This window comes from Tachysurus vachellii, chromosome 14 (genome assembly GCF_030014155.1).
Source record: "Tachysurus vachellii isolate PV-2020 chromosome 14, HZAU_Pvac_v1, whole genome shotgun sequence".
NCBI lineage: Eukaryota > Metazoa > Chordata > Actinopteri > Siluriformes > Bagridae > Tachysurus > Tachysurus vachellii.
Genome location: NC_083473.1, coordinates 5,128,556 through 5,148,483, shown reverse-complemented (window position 1 = coordinate 5,148,483; position 19,928 = coordinate 5,128,556). Strand labels below are relative to the sequence as shown.

Sequence of the window (19,928 nt, the reverse complement as noted above, 5' to 3'; positions counted from 1 at the left end):
GTACACACACACACACACACACACACACACACACACACACACACACACACACACACACACATACACTGACATCCACTCACATATACACATTTTAATCTCTCTCTCTCTCTCTCTCTCTCTCTCTCTCTCTCTCTCTCTCTCTCTCTCTCTCTCTCTCTCTCTCCCTCTCTCTCAGGTGCTTTCTCTCGTATGTACTGGTGTGTGTGTGATCAAATGGGGCTGCCCTACAAAGCAGAGGTGCAGTGGGTATGTATATCCTTCTGTCTTTCTCTCTCCCCATTTCTCTCTCTCTCTCTGCACATGAGCGTTTGTTGTCTTGACAATTTTACAGAACCAAGTTAAACTTTTTTCTATCTAAGCTTACAGAATAAGTATAATTATTGTGTGAGAGTGTGTGTGCAAAGAAATTGTGTGACAGCGTGTGGGTGCTTGCTCGGGTGTGTGTGTGTGTGTCAGGGAAGCATTGCCAAGGCAGATGCGAACACAAATTTGTGTGCGAGTTTAACTCACGGACACGGTGTGCGGGTGCTGTGTGTGGTCAGTGTAGAGGATGCTGTTTAGGGTGCGGTTTAATATAGAAAAAAGGTGACTTAAATACTTGGGTGTCTACCTTGGGAACAATGAGTTTTTAAACAAAAACTGGAAAGGCACTGTAGAGCATGTGAAGAGAAGACTGAGCATTTGGAAGTGGCTGGTCCCATGGATGTTCTACAGGGGACAAACACTGGTCAACAAGAACCTCGCCCAACTGTCCCTCTGACCCCGAACCTACCAGCAAACATCTAAGCCTAAGTCATCATCTAAGTGAACTTCTTCTGGGACGGTCTAGACTGGATTTCACAAAGTATCATCCATCTGCCCAAAGAGGAAGTTATCCAGCAGAGTTGTATCCTTCCGCCTCCAGTTTATCTAAAGCCTCCTCCCTGGACCCTTAGTATGGAGCGCAGCAGCCAGTGGAATACTACACAGAATGGAAAATAAAAATCTGAAAGTTTCTGGATTAACAGACTTTAACCATGGAGTTTTTAAAATGTGGAACAGAATAAGGACCGCATAACAGGAGATGTACATCAGGCATCTGGTGTGACCATCCTTGTCCCCTGTCCTGAACTCTCATCTCCTCAGGGACTGTGACACTCCGGGAGCTGGTGAACATCATGGGAACAGACCAGTCATGGGCCGAGGACCTGGAGCGTGTTCGGCTGATGAACTAATAGCACACCGAGACTAGTCTTGCAGAAAAGGGACCCCTTCCCTCCCTGGACATTGCTCGTGACTTTGACAGGTATGCAGGTCCTCTCCGGAGTGCCAGGGCGAGGGGGAGATGAACTGTGGTTCAGTGTTGGGGAAGCTGCTCTACAGGGCCTGGGTTAAGGTTTTAAAAATAGAAAACTTAGTGAGTTTTAGACAGTTTTAGACTTAGTGAGGGTAGACATCCCATGGAAAAGTGTATTTGGTTTTAAGGTTGATATTAAAACAGATTGGAGACACTGTAAAAACCAACGTTAACTAAAAAAGCTGCTGATGAAGGATTTAACATGGTATTATCTCTTTTATTGACTTTTCAAGGTTACAGTCATTGTTTGTGTTTTTACGGAGCATCATAATGCTTTTTATGTTGATTTTACTTTTCATTGCTTCATTCTTGGCTTTATATATGTCAGGAGAAACAGGTTCAAGTGCCATCTGATTGCAAAATTGCAAAAAAATACCTGAGCTGAAAACACAAAATTGCACATGAGAATGACCTCCAACCACTCAAGATGTGCTCTGCTGTGGATAAAGAACTCAGCTTTGCACCAGAGCTAAACTAATCATCACTTATCTTAAATCTAATTTATTGAAACAATTCGAATGTGTTTATTTATTCATTGAGACACAGTTTTTTATGGGTCTGGTGAAAACAAAGTATTATAGAAAGTTTCTTTCCCATTCTCTCTCTCCCTCTCTCTCCCTCTCTGTCTTTGTCTCCAGGACGTGGACACTATCTACCTCACTCAAGACACACAAGAGCTTAACCTACAGGACTTTATTCACCTGGAGACCAGGTCTGTGTGTGTGTGGGTGTGGGTGTGTTGGTGTGTGTGTGTGTGTGTTTGTGTGTTTGTGTATTTGTGTGTTGGTGTGTGTGTGTGTGTGTGTGTGTGTAAGATTTATTACAATGATGCAGCATATAAGCAGCATTCAGAATGATGATGGAAATGACTATGGTAAAGGTAGTGAAGAATATGGTTGATGATGATGATATGATGATGGTTGTGTGTTTTTAAAGTGTGTTTCATTCTTTGTCATGCTCAGGGATCTGATGGCCATCGTGGCAGTTCTTGAGTACAACCAGTGGTTCACTAAACTCTCGCTCAAGGATTATAAACTGGTGCGACTCGTCTCACTTTCCTCACTGTCTGCTCTGTGGAAGTTGTGTTATTTTTTCTGCTAATCGGTACTTTGTGTGTGTGTGTGTGTGTGTGTGTGTGTGTGTATGTGTGTATGTTTAGTCTACAGATTTATGTGATCAGATCTTGAGAGTTGTAGCTCGTTCTAGCAGATTAGAGGAGTTGGCTCTGGAAAACACAGGACTTAAAGCGTAAGCTAAAAAACACACAAACACACACACCACACACAAATGTCTATACAAATAAATTGTATAAGATATCCACCCTATTGCTTAGCCGTTATTGTTACATAACTCCACAGCTTTTGCACAACCCCAAAATTGTTATCCACCCCATTATTGCTGCACAATTCTGTGTACAATTCACAAAAAACACTTATAACAAGTCCTGCAGCCTCAAAATGACTAAAAACTCCCATAATTCATTGTTGATGCACATTTAAGAATAGGACTAATTAACTAATTGCACAAATCCCTAAACCTTCAATTTAAAATCTTTTTTGAAGCACAAATTAACGTTGGAGACAATTTTTTTGTTGTACCCTTACGCGCTTTATCTTCTGCCAGATGTTAGCAGCTGGTTCTTTATATTTCTGTGTAAAGTTTATTCAAAGATGGACAGAAGAGATTTGTTTGTCTTTTTTCTGTGATGTTTATTGCTGTCTTTATTGTTGAGGTGAGCTGAGATTCCCAGTATATAAAAAAATAAAGAAATATATGTCTAAAAAAGTTAATATTAATATATTGTTAACATATTATATCTGAAGATCTATAGTATGTATCTTAATTTCATAATGATCCAGTATGTATGGTTTATTTATTATATATTCATGCACTTCAGATAGACAGTGTTTGTTTGTTTGTTTGTTCAGTTGTTTTTGTTTGTCTTTATAGTGATTTTGCACAAAAGTTGGCCAGCGCTCTGAGCCAGAACCCACAATCAGCTCTACATACACTCAACCTGGCCAACAACTCAATGGAAGACAAAGGTGTCTCACTCACAACATATAATTTATATATATTCATTTAACATATATGATTTTAAATGTGTTATAAATACATCACTCTAACATGGCAGAGTTAATATAGGGAGTGAAAACATTCTAGTTAGAGGTAAATTATCCAGGTTTATCCAGTGCTACTGATGACAGTAATGATGATGATACTGATGATGTTGGTGATGAAGATGATGATGATTGTGATGATGTTGATGAAGATAATGATTATGATGCTGATGACGATGGTGATGGTGATGATGATGATGATGATGATGATGATGATGATGATGATGATAATGATGTTGGTGAAGTGACAATGATTTAAATAATGATGATGATGATGAGGATGGTCATGGTGATGAAGATAATGACGATGATAATAAGGATCACTGTAATGTTGGTGATATGATGATGATGATGATGATGATGAGGATGATGATGAGGATGATGATGAAGATATTAAGATATTGATGAAGATAATGTTGGTGATGTGATGATGATGATGGAGGTAATAATTCTGATGATGATCTTGGTGATGTAATGGTGGTGATGATGATGATGATGATGATGATGATGATGATGACAGTGACATGATGGTGATGAAGATGGGAATGATCGTGATGATGATATCATTATTATTTGTATTTATTTTTTTTAATTAATATTTTTTTTTGTTTTGACAATGATGACTACAACAATGGTGATGATTTTGTGTTTTAGGTATTGCGTCTCTGAGTTCTCCACTCGGAAAACTTCCATCGGGGCTGAAACATCTAAACCTCTCGAAAAACTCCCTGTCAGCTAAAGGTCCGTACACACACACACACACACACACACACACACACACACAGAGACATGTAGTTGTTCAAATTTGCACTCTTACTTTGACAGTGTGTGTGTTTCAGGAGTGAACATTCTGGCTCAGTCTCTGTGTTCCAACTCGTCCTTCTTTAACACACTCACACACCTTGACCTGTCTGGAAACACGCTGAGGGGAGATGACTTGCCCGTATGCACACACACACACACACAAACAAACATACACACTGAGATTGGTTGTGTTATGAAAACTCATTTTTGTGTGTGTGCCTCTGTAGATCCTGTGTAACTTCCTGAGTCAGCCGAATAGCCTTCACACTCTGGATCTGTCCAACTGTGACTGTGCTCTGGACCTGGTCGGTGAACATCACAGCACCTTTACACACACTCCTGTAACACTGCTGCTTTGTTTTGTTTGCACTAGAATTTTGACTGAGATTAAGAGGATTTTATTAAGCGCTAGAGTACATGAGTAGCACAGATTACAGACAGTTACAGACCTGACAACCTTTACACACTTCCACAGTAAAACAGTAGATCAGTCAATCACCATGTAGATCTGCAGTGACAGATTAACCCCTTACTCCATCCTAGACTATGTTAGTAATGTAAGATGTAAGGAAGGAAGGAAGGAAGGAACATATGACTTGAAGATGGAAGGAAGGAAGGAAGGAAGGAAGGAAGGAACGAACGAACGAACGAACGAACATATGACTTGAAGATGGAAGGAAGAAAGGAAGGAAGGAAATGAGGAACACATGACTTGAAGATGGAAGGAAGGAAGGAAGGAACATGTGACTTTAAGATGAAAACAGACCCAAATGCTGGATAGCTAAAATAAATGGGTTTATTAACTAAAAAACACAAAACGGACAAAGACACGACAACCAAACATGAGACGAGGGTTAAATACTCAAGACAATTAACACATGAGGAACAGGTGTGCAGAGGCGGGGAGGAGTAAACAAGGGTGGGGCAGACACGTGACACAAAACATAAACAAAAGCATGTGGCCAAAGTCCAGGCTGGATCCTGACAGGAGGAAGGAAGGAAGGAAGGAAGGAAGGAAGGAAGGAAGGAAGGAAGGAAGGAAGGAAGATATGACTTGAAAATGGAAGAAAGAAAGAAAGAAAGAAAGAAAGAAAGAAAGAAAGAAAGAAAGAAAGAAAGAACTGGAAAATGGAAGGGAGAAAGAAACAAACAAACAAACAAACAAACAAAGGAAAATATGACTTGAAAATGAAAGGAAGGAAGGAAGGAAGGAAGGAAGGAAATAAGAAAGAAAGAAAGAAAGAAAGAAAGAAAGAAAGAAAGAAAGAAAGAAAGAAAGAAAGAAAGAAAGAAAGAAAGGAAAATATGACTTGAAGATGGAAGGGAATAAGGAAGGAAGGAAGGAAGGAAGGAATTTAAAAAAAAGATATGACTTGAAGATAGAAGGAAGGAAGGAAGGAACGAACGAACGAACGAACGAACAAAGGGATGACGAACCAAAGGGATGAAAGAAGGAATGATTTAATTGAAATGAAAGAACAAGGAAGAAAGGATGGAGGTATTGTAGGAAAGTAAAAATAAAAGAAGGAAATAACAAAGTATCAAATTTACTAATCACTTGACTAAAGACAATGTTGTAAGATGATGAACTCCAACCACTGAAGATTATTTTGGAGGTTACCGTATAACCTCATATATACTCACTACAGACTCCACCTTATACTGGTGATGTGTGACTGTACTGAAAATGTGTTATTCCTCCTGTCTGTACTCTTCAGATCTGCTCGTCTTTACTCCGAGGTTCTCTGAAGCATCTTTCAGTCCTCAACATGTCCAAGAGTGTCTTGAATATTAAGTAAGAACACATAAAAACACACCTATTGCTTTCTGTTTTAAAACTTTGAACAATGTTGATGTAGCAGTTGATTATTTCTTTGCCCTGATCTCTGGTTTGCCCCCTGCAGGAAAGGAAAGGAGCTGCCCTCCTCCTTTAAGCAGTTCTTCAGCACGGCCCTGGCCCTCAACACCATCGTTCTGTCCGGCACCAAACTGCCTCCAGAGGCCCTGAAGTGAGTCACTCAAATTTATTCTTTCTGTTCTTCTTTATTATTCTCACATTCAGTTAAAAGTGTAGCAGGATGACATCTCGAGACTCAGGGCTTGTGCTGTAACAAACAGGACAATAGACTCATGAGGTGTTGGAGCCACATAAATCCAGTGTCCACCAGGACCCAAGGATTCCCAGTAGAACATTACCCAGAGCCCCCACCAGTGGGTTGGTGTATACTGTTTACATACCTTTAAAAAAAAAGGAGTGATGGTATAAAGGAATGAAAAATGAAGGGAGAAAGTGGGGAAACTAGGGAAGAAGAATGGAAGGAAAGAGGTAAAGGCAAGAAGGAAGAAAAGATGGAAGGAATGAAGAAAGGTGTAAGTAGGAAAGAGTGAAAGTAGAAAGTAAGAAAGAATCCGAGGAATAAAGGATGAAATGACTTTCAACAAAAGCATGTGATGTGGAAGGAGGGAAGGAAGGAAGGAAGGAAGGAAGGAAGGAAGGAAGGAAGGAAGGAAGGAAGATATGACTTAAAGATGGAAGGAACAAGGAAGGAAGATATGACTTAATGATGGAAGGAACAAGGAAGGGAAATATGACTTAAAGATGGAAGGAACAAGGAAGGAAGATATGACTTAAAGATGGAAGGAACAAGGAAGGAAGATATGACTTAAAGATGGAAGGAACAAGGAAGGAAGGAAGATATGACTTAAAGATGGAAGGAACAAGGAAGGAAGATATGACTTAAATATGGAAGAAACAAGGAAGGAAGGAAGATATGACTTAAAGATGGAAGGAACAAGGAAGGATGGAAGATATGACTTAATGATGGAAGGAACAAGGAATCAAGGAAGGAAGATATGACTTAAAGATGGAAGGAACAAGGAAGGAAGATATGACTTAAAGATGGAAGGAACAAGGTAGGAAGATATGACTTAAAGATGGAAGGAACAAGGAAGGGAAATATGGCTTAAAGATGGAAGGAACAAGCAAGGGAGGAAGATATGGCTTAAAGATGGAAGGAACAAGGAAGGAAGATATGACTTAAAAATGGAAGGAACAAGGAAGGGAAAAAAGGGGGTAGGAACCCAAGAATGAAGGACCAAAGGGATGAAAGAAAGAAATGAATGAATGAATGAAGGAAGGAAGGAAGGAAGGAAGGAAGGAAGGAAAGAAAGAAAGAACAAGGACCAGAGGAAGAAATGGTGGAAGTATTGAAAGAAAGTAAAAAAATAAAGGAAGAAAAGAACAAGTATCAAATGAACTAATCGGTGGACTAAAGACAATGTTGTAAGATGATGAACTCCAACCACTCAAGAGTTTTGCTGTTGTGATATACTTTTGTAAAGAGAATTGATACGATTTCCTGTTTAATAAGCTGGATTTCCAAAAAAGTATCTAGTCACATGTCTTTATTTGTCCTCAGAGTGACCTTTATTTACTATCACATGCAGTCAGCAGTTGAAGATGTGTACGTGCTTGAATGTGAAACTTCTTTATGAAAATTTAGGAAGGAAAAAATTCCAGTTCCTGATAATTGTGTCTGTAACCTGCAGTATAGTAACATATTTTACATCAGGGTTTAACATTCTACACATTTTCCCACCTAGTCTCCTGGTAATAATTAACTAAAGAGTGTGTGGCTGATTATTTTATTGGGTGTAAGTCTCATTTCTTGTGTGTGTGTGTGTGTGTGTGTGTGTGTGTGTGTGTGTGTGTGTGTGTGTGTGTGTGTGTCAGAGCTCTGTTGCTAGGTCTGGCCTGTAATCCCAACCTAAAAGATATCTCTTTGGATCTGAGCAGTTGTGAGGTAGACATACAGACACACACACACACAAACACACAAACACACACACAAACACACAACCCATACCATCATGCTCTAGACACACATCTTTTTTTAACCGAGTTTGTATTGAGGAACTTATTTCAGCCTCAGGTTTCCTCACATGATGGCTCAGGGTATTATGTAGGCCAGCTGGAATGACTTAAACCTACAAAATATGTCCTGATTCTTCACACACACTCACACTACCTTCATTTTATTATTCTGTGCTCCTGAGTGCCTCCACTGCATGGTAATCACACAGTGAAGCCTTAAGCAGAACAGACAGAGAGTTAAATAATGTTGTTGTTATATGATGTGTACTGATGTTGATGTCATAGAATGTGTTCTTATATCACGTATAAAAAAAGAAGTACAGAAGTAAATAAGTAAGTAGTTACACACAGTATGTAAATATATATACATATATAAACATACGTACATATGTAAGTAAGTGAGTGAGTGTGTTGTAATAATGAGTGTGTATTTGTATTAGTGTGTGGGTATAGTTAGTGTGTATTAGGAACAGTGTGTAGTTATACTTAGTGTGTATTAGGAATAGTGTGTAGTTATAATTAGTGTGTATTAGTTATAGTGTGTCATTATAATTACTGTGTATTAGGAATAGTGTGTAGTTATAATTAGTGTGTATTAGGAATAATGTGTCATTATAATTAGTGTGTATTAGGAATAGTGTGTAGTTATACTTAGTGTGTATTAGGAACAGTGTGTAGTTATAATTAGTGTGTATTAGGAACAGTGTGTAGTTATAATTAGTGTGTATTAGGAACAGTGTGTAATAATGAGTATAATGCTGATGATGACAAGTGTGTACTTGTTGTAGTGTGTGATTACAATGAGTGTGTATTAGGAATAGTGTGTAGTTATAATTAGTGTGTATTAGGAACAGTGTGTAATAATGAGTATAATGCTGATGATGACAAGTGTGTACTTGTTGTAGTGTGTGATTACAATGAGTGTGTATTAGGAATAGTGTGTATTTATAATTAGTGTGTATTAGGAATAGACTGTGGTTATAATTAGTGTGTATTAGGAACAGTGTGTAATAATGAGTATAATGCTGATGATGACAAGTGTGTACTTGTTGTAGTGTGTGATTACAATGAGTGTGTATTAGGAATAGTGTGTAGTTATAATTAGTGTGTATTAGGAACAGTGTGTAATAATGAGTATAATGCTGATGATGACAAGTGTGTACTTGTTGTAGTGTGTGATTACAATGAGTGTGTATTAGGAATAGTGTGTATTTATAATTAGTGTGTATTAGGAATAGACTGTGGTTATAATTAGTGTGTATTAGGAACATTGTGTAATAATGAGTATAATACTGATGATGACAAGTGTGTACTTGTTGTAGTGTGTGATTACAATGAGTGTGTATTAGGAATATTGTGTGATTACAATAATTTTGTGTGTGCGTTTGGGTGTGTGTGTGTAGCTGCGGTCAGCTGGATCTCAGATCCTGGAAGGCTGCATAGCTGAGCTCCCCAACGTCTCTAGCCTGGATATTTCAGACAACGGTCAGAACACAACACACACACTTTCCTTTCAGCTGTGTTTTATTATTTTATTACAGAAGTGTGTTGAATAATGTTAATGCTCTGTGTGCAGGTTTGGACTCTGATCTGACGACTCTGCTGGTGTGGGTGGCTAAGAATCGCTCCATCAGACAGCTGTCTCTGGGCAAGAACTTCAACAACATCAAATCCAAGTGAGAGGCATTAGCAGAGTGTGAGCCATATAGTGTAGATCCCTCAAAATGATCTGCTTTAATGACGAAATTCACAGGAAATATTATGTATGATTTTGAATGCTAAATTTGGGCAATTTATTACAAAGTCAATTAAAGGTTGTAAGAAAAAGGTAGCAGATATATAAACTCGAATCCGAAACATCCTAAAATGAATTGAACATAGTTTAATATTCTAATAAGCATCCTTGATTGACAGCCCTCTCTGTGATGGGCTCCATTATAGGCTGAGTAAATCAGTGAGTTAGCTTTAAATGCTAATTAGCTTGCACTTGCTAGGGAGAGTTTGGAATCTGACCACACGGTGGAGACAGAGTCCGTCATTTATAAGATATCGCAACACATTTTTTTATTGTTTTAATCTTAATCAGCAAAAGAAATAACATAATTATTTAAGGGATAATTTATGTTGAATAACAGACATACACATCCACCACACACACATCCAACACTGTTGCATATACATATATATATATATATATATATATATGCATATATATATAAATGTTTGTGTGTGTGTGTGTGTGTGTGTGTGTATGTGTGTGTGTAGGAATCTGGGGCAGGTGCTGAACAGTTTGGTTCTTATGATCCAGGAGGAGGAATCTGTAAGTGCTTAACTGAAACTGGACTTTTATTCCACAAATTCATTTTAAATGTATTTATTAATTTAATTCCATTTAGGTCACACTTATCATGAACTAAATTTATCAATTATTATAAATTACTGCTTTTTGTTTAGGAAAAAGTGACACAAGTAGAAAAACACACCCACTTTGTTTTTACCCTTTTCCAGGAACATAAGTGATTCTATGAACCTACTTGATAAAATACTTATAGTTACATTGCCTTCACTTGCATATAAGTACACACAATGCTTTTTTATTAGCAAGTAGAACTTGTCGTCTACACCACTATTGTCCAGTCCAGGATAAATCCAAGATCAGGACTAGCCAAAGCAAGATGGAGGCCAAATTCTGTCAAGATCATGACCATAAAACATGCAATACTTTTTGACACCAAGCCATTTCATCTGCTAGTTTTGCCTAGTTTTCTAAAAGACGGAATTACTTTTGGTCAGACTGTGTGTGGTAAGAAAAGACAACACAAATTTAGTCTCAGGCATCTTATTAACCTACAGAGGGTAGAATCATATATGTTATAAAGTCTAGGATGAATTTAAAATGTGTTCTATGTGTGTAGGGAACTGACTAACTGATGATGATGATGATGGGTTTTTTGCTCATTGTGTGTGTGTGTGTGTGTGTATGCAGCCACTCAGCTCACTGTCGCTGGCTGATTCTAAGCTGAAGGCTGATTTGTCCATGGTGTTGAATGCTGTTGGAGGAAACAGCTCCCTGACTCGATTAGACATCAGCGGCAATGGAATGGGAGACATGGGGGCTAAAATGCTGGCCAAGGCTCTCCAGATCAACACCAAGCTCAGGTCTCACACACATGCACGCATGCACACACACACACACACACACACACACACACACACACACACACACAATGAGCAAAGCCTAATGTATTATTATTGTAGGTAGTACATGACATTTTCACTGCTGTGTGTTTCAGGACTGTGATTTGGGACAGGAATAACGTCAGTGCTCAGGGTCTGCAGGACGTGGCGGCTGCTTTGGAGAAGTGAGTTTCTTTGACGTGTGTGTTTGTGTGTGTGTGCAGTAGGCAGATAGTGATCACACAGTCTTTTGTGTCCTGCAGGAACTACACTATCCGCTTCATGCCGGTGCCCATCATGGACGCTGCACAAGCTCTTAAGTCCAACCCCGAGAAAACCGAGGACGCCCTTATGAAGGTCAGAGGTCAATCTGTCATGTATTTAATGACCTAAAGGCAAGAGTGCTCTTATTAATGGATCAGGATATGTACATCCGTACGTGTCCTACAGGGTTTTGTATAAGCCATTTTTTTAATGTTACTGATATAGACTTAAAATTATTTGTCTGAAATCTACACAAAAAATAACCACATGAAGCATGAGGTTTCATGGTAGGAGCATCATGGTAGGCTATGGTTATGGTGGAATACTGGCACAAGCCACTGTATATGGTTAACAATAAAATGGTCAGTGTTTGTAGATATTGTTAAACAGGTTTGTGCGTGTGTGTGTTTCAGATGGAGCATTATCTCTTGAGGAACCATGAAACGAGGAAATACCTTCAAGAGCAAGCCTACAGGCTGCAGCAAGGCATTGTCACATCCACCACACAACAGGTTAGTGTGTGTGTGTGTGTGTGTGTGTGTGTGTGTGTGTGTATGTGTTTGTGTGTGTGTGCGTGGCTCTGATTGGCTCATTGTGTATAACCAGTTGACTACAGAGTCGTCTGAATAGTGTGTGTGTTCGTGTGTGTTTGCGTGTGTGTGTGTGTGTGTGTGTGTGTGTGTGTGTGTGTGTGTGTGTGTGTGTGCAGATGATTGACAGGCTATGTGTGAAGGTGCAGGACCACCTAAACTCTCTTCGCTTCAGTGAGAGGGAGAAGGTTCTAGAGGACATGAAAGCAGCAGAGAGACTACTCCAGGATGCCCGAAACTCGAAAAGAGTGAGGATCTCTCTCTCTTTCACACACACACACTTATCTCATCAGACTTTTCTCGTCAGATAAAAGAGAAAAATTGTAATGATAAAATACAGTAGAGAAAGAATGAATCTGAGAAAGAGAGACCATCAGGCGAATGGAAGAGGAGAGTAAATTTAAATGAAAGGACGATAAAAGGAAGAAAGGAAATTGAAAGAGTCAAAGAAAGAAAAAATGATAGACAGGAAAGTAGGGAAGACAGGGATAGTAAGGAACGGATAAGAAAGGAGGATAGAAGTTAAAGAACTATTTCTTGGATGGAAAAAGGTTAAGGGAAGGAAGGAAAAGAAGGAATTGGGGTGAGGAGGACAGATGAGAAGCGATGGGATAAGGTGTAGAAGATGGTGAGTGTTTTAGAAGATACACAGTGTTTTATCTCATGGTGCTGCGTGTTTCATTGTGTAGCTGCTGGCCAGAATGTTTCAGCTGCGTTCATCACGACGTGGAGCTGGAGACGGAGGTGAAGACGGAGGAGGAGGAGGAGGAGGAGGAGGAGTGTGTGTACAGGCCGAGAGCCCGTGGGTCACCCCAATTCATGATAAGCTTCAGTCGATGGCAGGAGAAGTTAGCACTGTCATAAACCAGCAGCTGCAGGTATACTAAACACTCAATCACACACACACACACATGTTCATGCAGTGCATTTCAAAGTGCTAGTGATGCTCAGAACCACCACCTCCTGTGTGTGTGTGTGTGTGTGTGTGTGTGTGTGTGTGTGTGTGTGTAGAGTTTGTTGGTGTCCATGTTGGACACGGCGGAGAGTGTGTGTCCTCATGTGATGCGCACTGCGAACCTGAGGCCAACTCTGGTGCGTGTGAGTGAGGGGAAGATGAGCGTGCCTAAAAGCTTCATCACCAACACTCTGCTCGAGCAGTCTGCGGTCGACATCATCAACAAGATCAGGTGTTTCACACGCTCTAATTCTTCATTCTGAGCTTGAGTCTTGGGTCTGAATTCTGATACTACATTTTTGGTTCTGATGAGCTTTTGAATCATTCTGTGTGTGTGTGTGTGTGTGTGTGTGTGTGTGTGTGTGTGTGTATCTGTCTGTCTGTCTCAGTGAGGTAAAGCTCAGCATGGCTTCCTTCCTGTCCGACCGCATTGTTGATGAGATCTTAGAGAATCTCTCTCACTCTCAGCACACACTGGTTAGTAAAACACACACACACACACAAGGTTTATATATTTATTATAAACTCAACACTCAGCAATCCAAACTCATTTTTTCTTTGCTTGTAAAACATCCTCTGAATGAACAGATGCCAAGTCTTTACATTCTGATGTATTCTGGTGTGTAAAGGTTTTTGTAGATTAAACCAAATTAAAACTTCCTGCTAGATCATTGGACTTCAAATCCTAACCCTAATCCTAACCCTGATCAAATTGTTTAACGTGTATCTGGTGTGTATGCATGTAGGCGGAGCATCTGAGTAGGCGTGGCCAGCCGCTGATCCATCATGATTCAGAGGAGACTGAGGTTCTGGAGGAGGGGCAGCTGGAACCAGAGAACCTTCCACCACCTTCATCTGACCTTCTGGTACACACACATTCTCCTTTCCTGTCATTACACAAAAAGTATTTTTAGTGTATTATTTTGACTCAACCTTTAATTTATTTTCTTTTTTTAAAGAAGCTGTCCCCAACTTCTAAGAGGCAAAGCATCCTGTTCCGGATGGTGCGTCCCATCTCTGTGGCCTTTGGTAGGGTGTCGAATTGTTCATAACAAATTGTTAACTCGTTTACACCTTGTGTCTGTTACCCTTTTCATGGATTCTTACTGAAAATTCATGATATATAGCCATTGAGAGGATCATTCATTTGCATGCCATCGTTCTCTTTAGTTCTGTTTTTATTTGTTTATTTTTTTTTTTTTCATTTATTTGTGTCAGAGCTTGAGTTTGATTTGGATAAAGCACTGGAGCATGTGCCCATCCACATGGAAGACCTTCCTCCACCTCCTGAACCTGTGGAAGAAGAGTTAGAGAGGCCTGAGAGTGTGTTTTTCATTGATCTGCCAGAAACAGAGAGTCCCAAATTGCAGCACATTACCAAACTCCGCCCACGCAGGAAGAAGACCTTCACAAAACCGAGAAAAGTAGCTGTGAGTGTTGCAGCCTGTATAAATACACACACACATATAATGACACACACACTCACTGACACACACATTCTGTTCACTTCCCTTTTTTTGGTCCTTTTCACTCGTCCCATGTTCGTATTCTGTTTTTTACTTTCTTTAGACTTCTGCTGTGGATGTGGAGCCCACAGAGTTTGTTGGGAAAGTGGATGAAGGAGTGGATGACTTTTTTGCTAAAAAAGTCACAAAGATGGGCATCAAGTGAGACAAAAATGTTTTCTTTTTTGTCTCTTTCAGATGTTTAGAACTTAATCATATTAGTTCTTGCTGTACAAGGAACCAGTGCAAGTAAGCAATTCTTGGGGATATATGGTCGGGTCATTGTGAAGGACATAGGCATGACTTTGAATGGGACATATGGAAGTGTGTTTGAGGTAGGACATACAGAGGTGTCTTTGAGTGGGACACGTGAGCGTATCTTTGAGTAGGACATATGGACATGTCTATGAGTGGGACATATATGGGCATGTTACTCTTTGTTGGCCAACTGGGGTGCGCTGGCAGTGCTGTTTTTGGCTCTTACTTTAAATTTCTAAAATCCTGTAAAGATAGTCTAAGTTAGATAGTTACCTACAGTTAGCAGTGAAGGCTATAAAACCTATAAGATTTCTCTGAAGAAGTAAAGTTGTATTAGTTTGCTGCCTAACACACTGACTGTTCAGAATATTGAAGATGATGACATAAAAAAAATCCTCTCAGAAATTATTCAACAATTATTCAACACTAGTTAGCTGACATTAGCATTTAATCTGTGGCATCGTTCTTAGTATACTATATATAATATTATGCTCTGTCTCTCTCAGGCGATCCTCCATGAAAGACACAGGTTCGGAAGGGGAAAGGAAGCGGGAATCTCGCATGAGTGGCTTCTTCAACCTCATTAAATCACGAACCTCCTTGAAATCTCCACCCACCAGCCCACACTCACCCACTCCTGCTCCAACAATCTCCTCTACGCCATCTACCACTGAACATGATAACGTAGAATCCACAAAGCCTGCAGTGAAAAGCCCCATCCTCGATCACACCCCAGAACCAATCAAGACTCAGGTGCCGGAGAAAGCTGATCCATGTGAACCTGTAGATACCTCTAGGACCTCTGAGAGTAAAGGACATGCAGAAGAGGGTAAGAAGCGTGAGGGGCTGCCTGGGGGTCGAATCCGAGGGGTGCAGGTGATGGGGAATGACTTCCTGGCACAGCTGCGGGCCAAACAAGAGAAGATGAAAGAGAAAGTAAGTGAAACAAACACCATTTTGTTTAGTCTGGATTTTGAAGTTTCTTATTTATTGTCTCCAAATGATTGTTTATTTTATTTTTTTGACATTTCTTTTGTCTTTTTATCTATTCCACAGGCAAGTGAACCCTCACCTGCAAACAAAGCCGAATCCAACCACGGTTAGTGTGTTTGTATGACGTTTTGTCCTGCATAAATAAATGTTCTGCTAACCCTAACCCTAACTGAATGGATATGTTTCTGCAATTCCTTTCCTCACCAGCTGATGGTGACAGTGCAGCGGTAGAGAAACCAGTGCAGAAAGAGCACCATCTAGAAGCTGTGTCCAAATCTCTTTCTAGCCATATCCTGAAACCAACTGCACCTGCTTCTGCCCACACCCCTGCAGCCAAACAAACCCTTCCGGCTGTACACACTGGTCTCAAAGCCTCACCATCCAGCAACCCAAAATCCACCATGAGCAGCCACCCAGAGCTCCAGTCCATCCAGGAGCACCATCCTCATAGCCCCCTGAGCAGCTCCAGCACATCTGCATGTGAGTTCAAAACACTAATATAGAAAGGTTGAATGTTTTCTAGCTCATTTTAGTCATTAGTCAAAGTTTTCTCCACAAGTTCAATTACTTGTTTTTAAAGTCATTAGGATAAAGATCTCTTATTTCTTAGTTTCACTTGAGCAAGTTCTTGAGCAACTTATTGCTAACTAATTTGTTATCCAGGATATCCAGGTCATCCAGGTCATAAATCTTGGTAGCTGAATAATTTTTATTCTTGTCCTAACATCTTCAGTTTCTATATTTCAATTTGTGCAAAAAAAATAAAATGAAATAAATAATATGAATAAAATAAAATATTGGAAAAAATAATGGAATAAATATTGGAATAAATACTGGAAAAAAAGTGGCTGTGTGTTTAATGTAGTGGATATGAATTTCTGAGTGGAGAGACAATTGATGAAGAAGTGATGAAGCTCCAATGATAAAAGCGTCTTTGAGATTATAACACGAGGTCAGTCCATAATTATTTACTCTGCTTTCTGGCTTTTAGCTGATGTCTCAGGTCACCTCGATGCTTCCTCCTCCACCAAACAATCAGCAACAGCTCAACATCAGAAGGAGGATTCATTTAAAATGGAGAAAGAGGAACATATATCTGTTTCTCCTGACTCACCTCCTATAGGTAATTTTTCAATGAAAACAATTACTCTTCATTCATATGCCAACAGTAATAATTAAGGAATAAAACACATGATGGATTGTTTTTTCCTCGGTTGGGATAAACTTACACAGAATTTGACGATTAAAAATGTTAGTTGCTTATGAACAAGCACTTGGGGCATCTCAGAGAGCACTCATTTACTTTAAAGATGGAAACATTTGTGTGAAAACTTTTTTTTTTTGGAACTTTCCTCTGAATGTATTACCCCTAGTAGACAAATACTGATGAAACAATACAAAATACAAAAGTTCTGAGTGTCTACTTTCATATGAGCTTCATATTAACACCACTGTGGAGTGAGACATGATAAAGATATTCAGTACTGAATATGACAAGACAAGATGAACAAAAAATGACTGAGATGTTGCTCATCTTGTCTCCAGTAAGGAGTTTTTAATCTTGTGTTCCTGTTCTAGCTTTTATCATCAGTTTGTGCGAATGTGCAAATTTTATGAGAAATCTCATTGACGGTTTTGTCGCTGTGTCTCAGTGCTGGAGCCGCCGGTAGAGGGCAGTGTGTTTGAGCCTGAATCCTACACACAAACATCACAAACTGAGGCGGCAGGACAGGGTCGCACCTCGCTTCACTCCGCCGGGTCCACAAGTGCTGCTGAAAAGAAAGACGATCGACAGCGCACCGTTTCTCTGCCTGCTCAAGGTTTCACATTTCTTTCAGCTTCTTTATCCTGAATCATTTCTTCTATGATCTCATTCTGTTAGTTATGAACTGTAGTATTTATATCTTTATAAACACCAATACACAGAACCATAGACAACAATGGTGTAGGACAAACATCATACCAAAGAGAAGCATTAGTGTAGACTAAATGTTGAAGTAACCAGGATGGAAGTGTGAAATAATCACCAAGTAGAACAGTGTTTATTGTGTAGACCAAACAACAAACTAAAGATTAGAACACAGTGGAATAAATAACAAACAAAAACAGTGCAGAACAACAGAAGTAACTAAGAGGGCAATGTAGAATAAACACCATGCAAACTAGGATATAAACACCAAACCAAAAAGGACCACTTTCCTAAACAGGGGTTTGAGAATTTGTAGTGTTTTATAAGTATTTCTGTTTCCATATCCTATATATTCAGAGTTTTTTGTGTTCTGTTTGTAGTTGAACTTCTGAGTTCTTCAGGCTCCACTTCCTCTCCAGAACCTTTGAATTCCAGCAGCACTGAAACACAGCTTCATGACTCAGATTCAACACAAGAGGAAGTCTCATCCAGTGAAGAAGAGAATGTGGAATAAAAGCCGAAGCACACAAGGAACTGTTTCTCAAAAGCGTAGCTGCAGAAAGATCACAGTTAAATAGTACAATGTACAAAAAATGCCAGTCTAGAAAATGCCATACCATGATAGGTAGAAAAATGTATAAAAAACACCATAAAAGCAGGAGAAGAAAGAATTCCAAACAAGCAATGAATGTAACATTAACACCAAAGAGAACAACTGTGTAGACCAAACACCAACATAACTAGGAGGGCAAAATTAATACTTTTACCAGACCAAAAAACCCAAAAAGGGTTTACAACAGTTTACAACTAAAACACAAAACCAGCCAGGACACCAAAACAAAAAGGACAACAGTGTACACTGAATAACAAACCAACCAGGACACAACTATACAACAAACACCAAACCAAACAGGACATAACTATATAACAAACACCAAACCAACCTGGACATAACTGTATAATAAACACAAAACCAACCTGGACATAATTGTACAATAAACACCAAACCAACCTGGACATAACTGTATAATAAACACCAAACCAACCTGGACATAACTGTATAATAAACACCAAACCAACCTGGACATAACTGTATAATAAACACCAAACCAACCAGGACATAACTGTACAATAAACACCAAACCAACCAGGACATAACTGTATAATAAACACCAAACCAACCAGGATATAACTGTAGAACAAACACCAAAACGAAAAGGGCAAAAATGTACACAATACTAACCAAAAGCAAAATGTAGAATAAACACCAAACCAACCAGAACATAACTGTAAAATAAACACCAAAACATAAAGGACAATTGTGTAGACCGTACAGCAAACCAACCAGGACATATCTGTGGAATAAACACCAAAACTAAAAGGGAAAGTGTGTACACCAAACCAACCAAAAGCAAAATGTAGAATAAACACCAAAGCAGCCAGGACATAACTGTAAAATAAACACAAAACTAAAAGGACATCAGTGTACACCAAACCAATCAAATTAAAAAAAAAAACAACAACAACACACTGACCATTATTTGAAAGTGACTAAAGATAGAAAGGCGTGGTGGCAGGCTGGTTGTCATTGATCTGATAATAATCAGGATTAGAAAAGCTCCTCAGCCTGCTGTAATTATGAGCCGTCCACCAGCAGCACGCAGATGTGCAAACTTTTCCCAAAAGCTGAATCTCTTTGTGCGTAACGATCAGAGCTTTTTTTATAACTGTCACATGGGTGATCACAGCGGACAATTTTATAGTATTTTTAAAACTTTGCATTTAACTTTGCATTTCTTTTATACATTTAATCAACAGACTGCTGCTCGTTACATGGCCGGCCATGTGGAGGTTCAAATTAGACCACAGCTAATTTAAATACCATGTCAGTGATAGCATTTCTAAATGTAATATACGATATGATTATATCTTCTGATATGTTGGTATATAGATATTTAATGATACATTGATACACCAGATTTTATATCACAAGTTAAAGAATCAAAGAAACAGTGGAAAAAAAGTATAAAAGTGCAGATTAGTCTAGAAAAGTGTTCACCATAAGGAGAGACATAATCCCTCTCCCCTGTCAATCACAGCAACGCTAGCCAATGGAGGGAGTGTGTAAGCTCATGTATGTGGA

The 19,928-nt window shown here is 39.3% G+C and overlaps 1 protein-coding gene across 2 annotated transcripts in view; it reads left to right on the top strand.

Moving 5' to 3' along the window:
• Positions 1–18,577, top strand: part of LOC132856844 (F-actin-uncapping protein LRRC16A) — a 34,690-nt gene extending 16,113 nt beyond the window's left edge. The window contains exons 7-38 of one of the 2 annotated variants that reach the window (XM_060886683.1): positions 176–246; positions 1,975–2,048; positions 2,299–2,374; positions 2,496–2,584; positions 3,287–3,381; positions 4,111–4,197; positions 4,296–4,399; positions 4,488–4,565; positions 5,979–6,055; positions 6,165–6,269; positions 7,994–8,063; positions 9,538–9,619; positions 9,711–9,810; positions 10,400–10,454; positions 11,121–11,293; positions 11,428–11,496; positions 11,575–11,668; positions 11,989–12,087; positions 12,285–12,413; positions 12,855–13,043; positions 13,177–13,352; positions 13,510–13,597; positions 13,867–13,986; positions 14,083–14,149; positions 14,339–14,550; positions 14,690–14,787; positions 15,390–15,819; positions 15,940–15,982; positions 16,084–16,356; positions 16,868–16,999; positions 17,529–17,696; positions 18,166–18,577. In XM_060886683.1, coding sequence (XP_060742666.1) covers positions 176–246; positions 1,975–2,048; positions 2,299–2,374; positions 2,496–2,584; positions 3,287–3,381; positions 4,111–4,197; positions 4,296–4,399; positions 4,488–4,565; positions 5,979–6,055; positions 6,165–6,269; positions 7,994–8,063; positions 9,538–9,619; positions 9,711–9,810; positions 10,400–10,454; positions 11,121–11,293; positions 11,428–11,496; positions 11,575–11,668; positions 11,989–12,087; positions 12,285–12,413; positions 12,855–13,043; positions 13,177–13,352; positions 13,510–13,597; positions 13,867–13,986; positions 14,083–14,149; positions 14,339–14,550; positions 14,690–14,787; positions 15,390–15,819; positions 15,940–15,982; positions 16,084–16,356; positions 16,868–16,999; positions 17,529–17,696; positions 18,166–18,299 — 3,857 coding nt within the window. In that variant the 3' untranslated portion in view covers positions 18,300–18,577. Of the gene's footprint in view, positions 1–175; positions 247–1,974; positions 2,049–2,298; positions 2,375–2,495; positions 2,585–3,286; positions 3,382–4,110; positions 4,198–4,295; positions 4,400–4,487; positions 4,566–5,978; positions 6,056–6,164; positions 6,270–7,993; positions 8,064–9,537; positions 9,620–9,710; positions 9,811–10,399; positions 10,455–11,120; positions 11,294–11,427; positions 11,497–11,574; positions 11,669–11,988; positions 12,088–12,284; positions 12,414–12,854; positions 13,044–13,176; positions 13,353–13,509; positions 13,598–13,866; positions 13,987–14,079; positions 14,150–14,338; positions 14,551–14,689; positions 14,788–15,389; positions 15,820–15,939; positions 15,983–16,083; positions 16,357–16,867; positions 17,000–17,528; positions 17,697–18,165 lie in introns of both variants that reach the window. The other variant, XM_060886682.1, reaches the window with a different exon arrangement.
• The last annotated feature ends 1,351 nt before the right edge of the window (positions 18,578–19,928 follow it).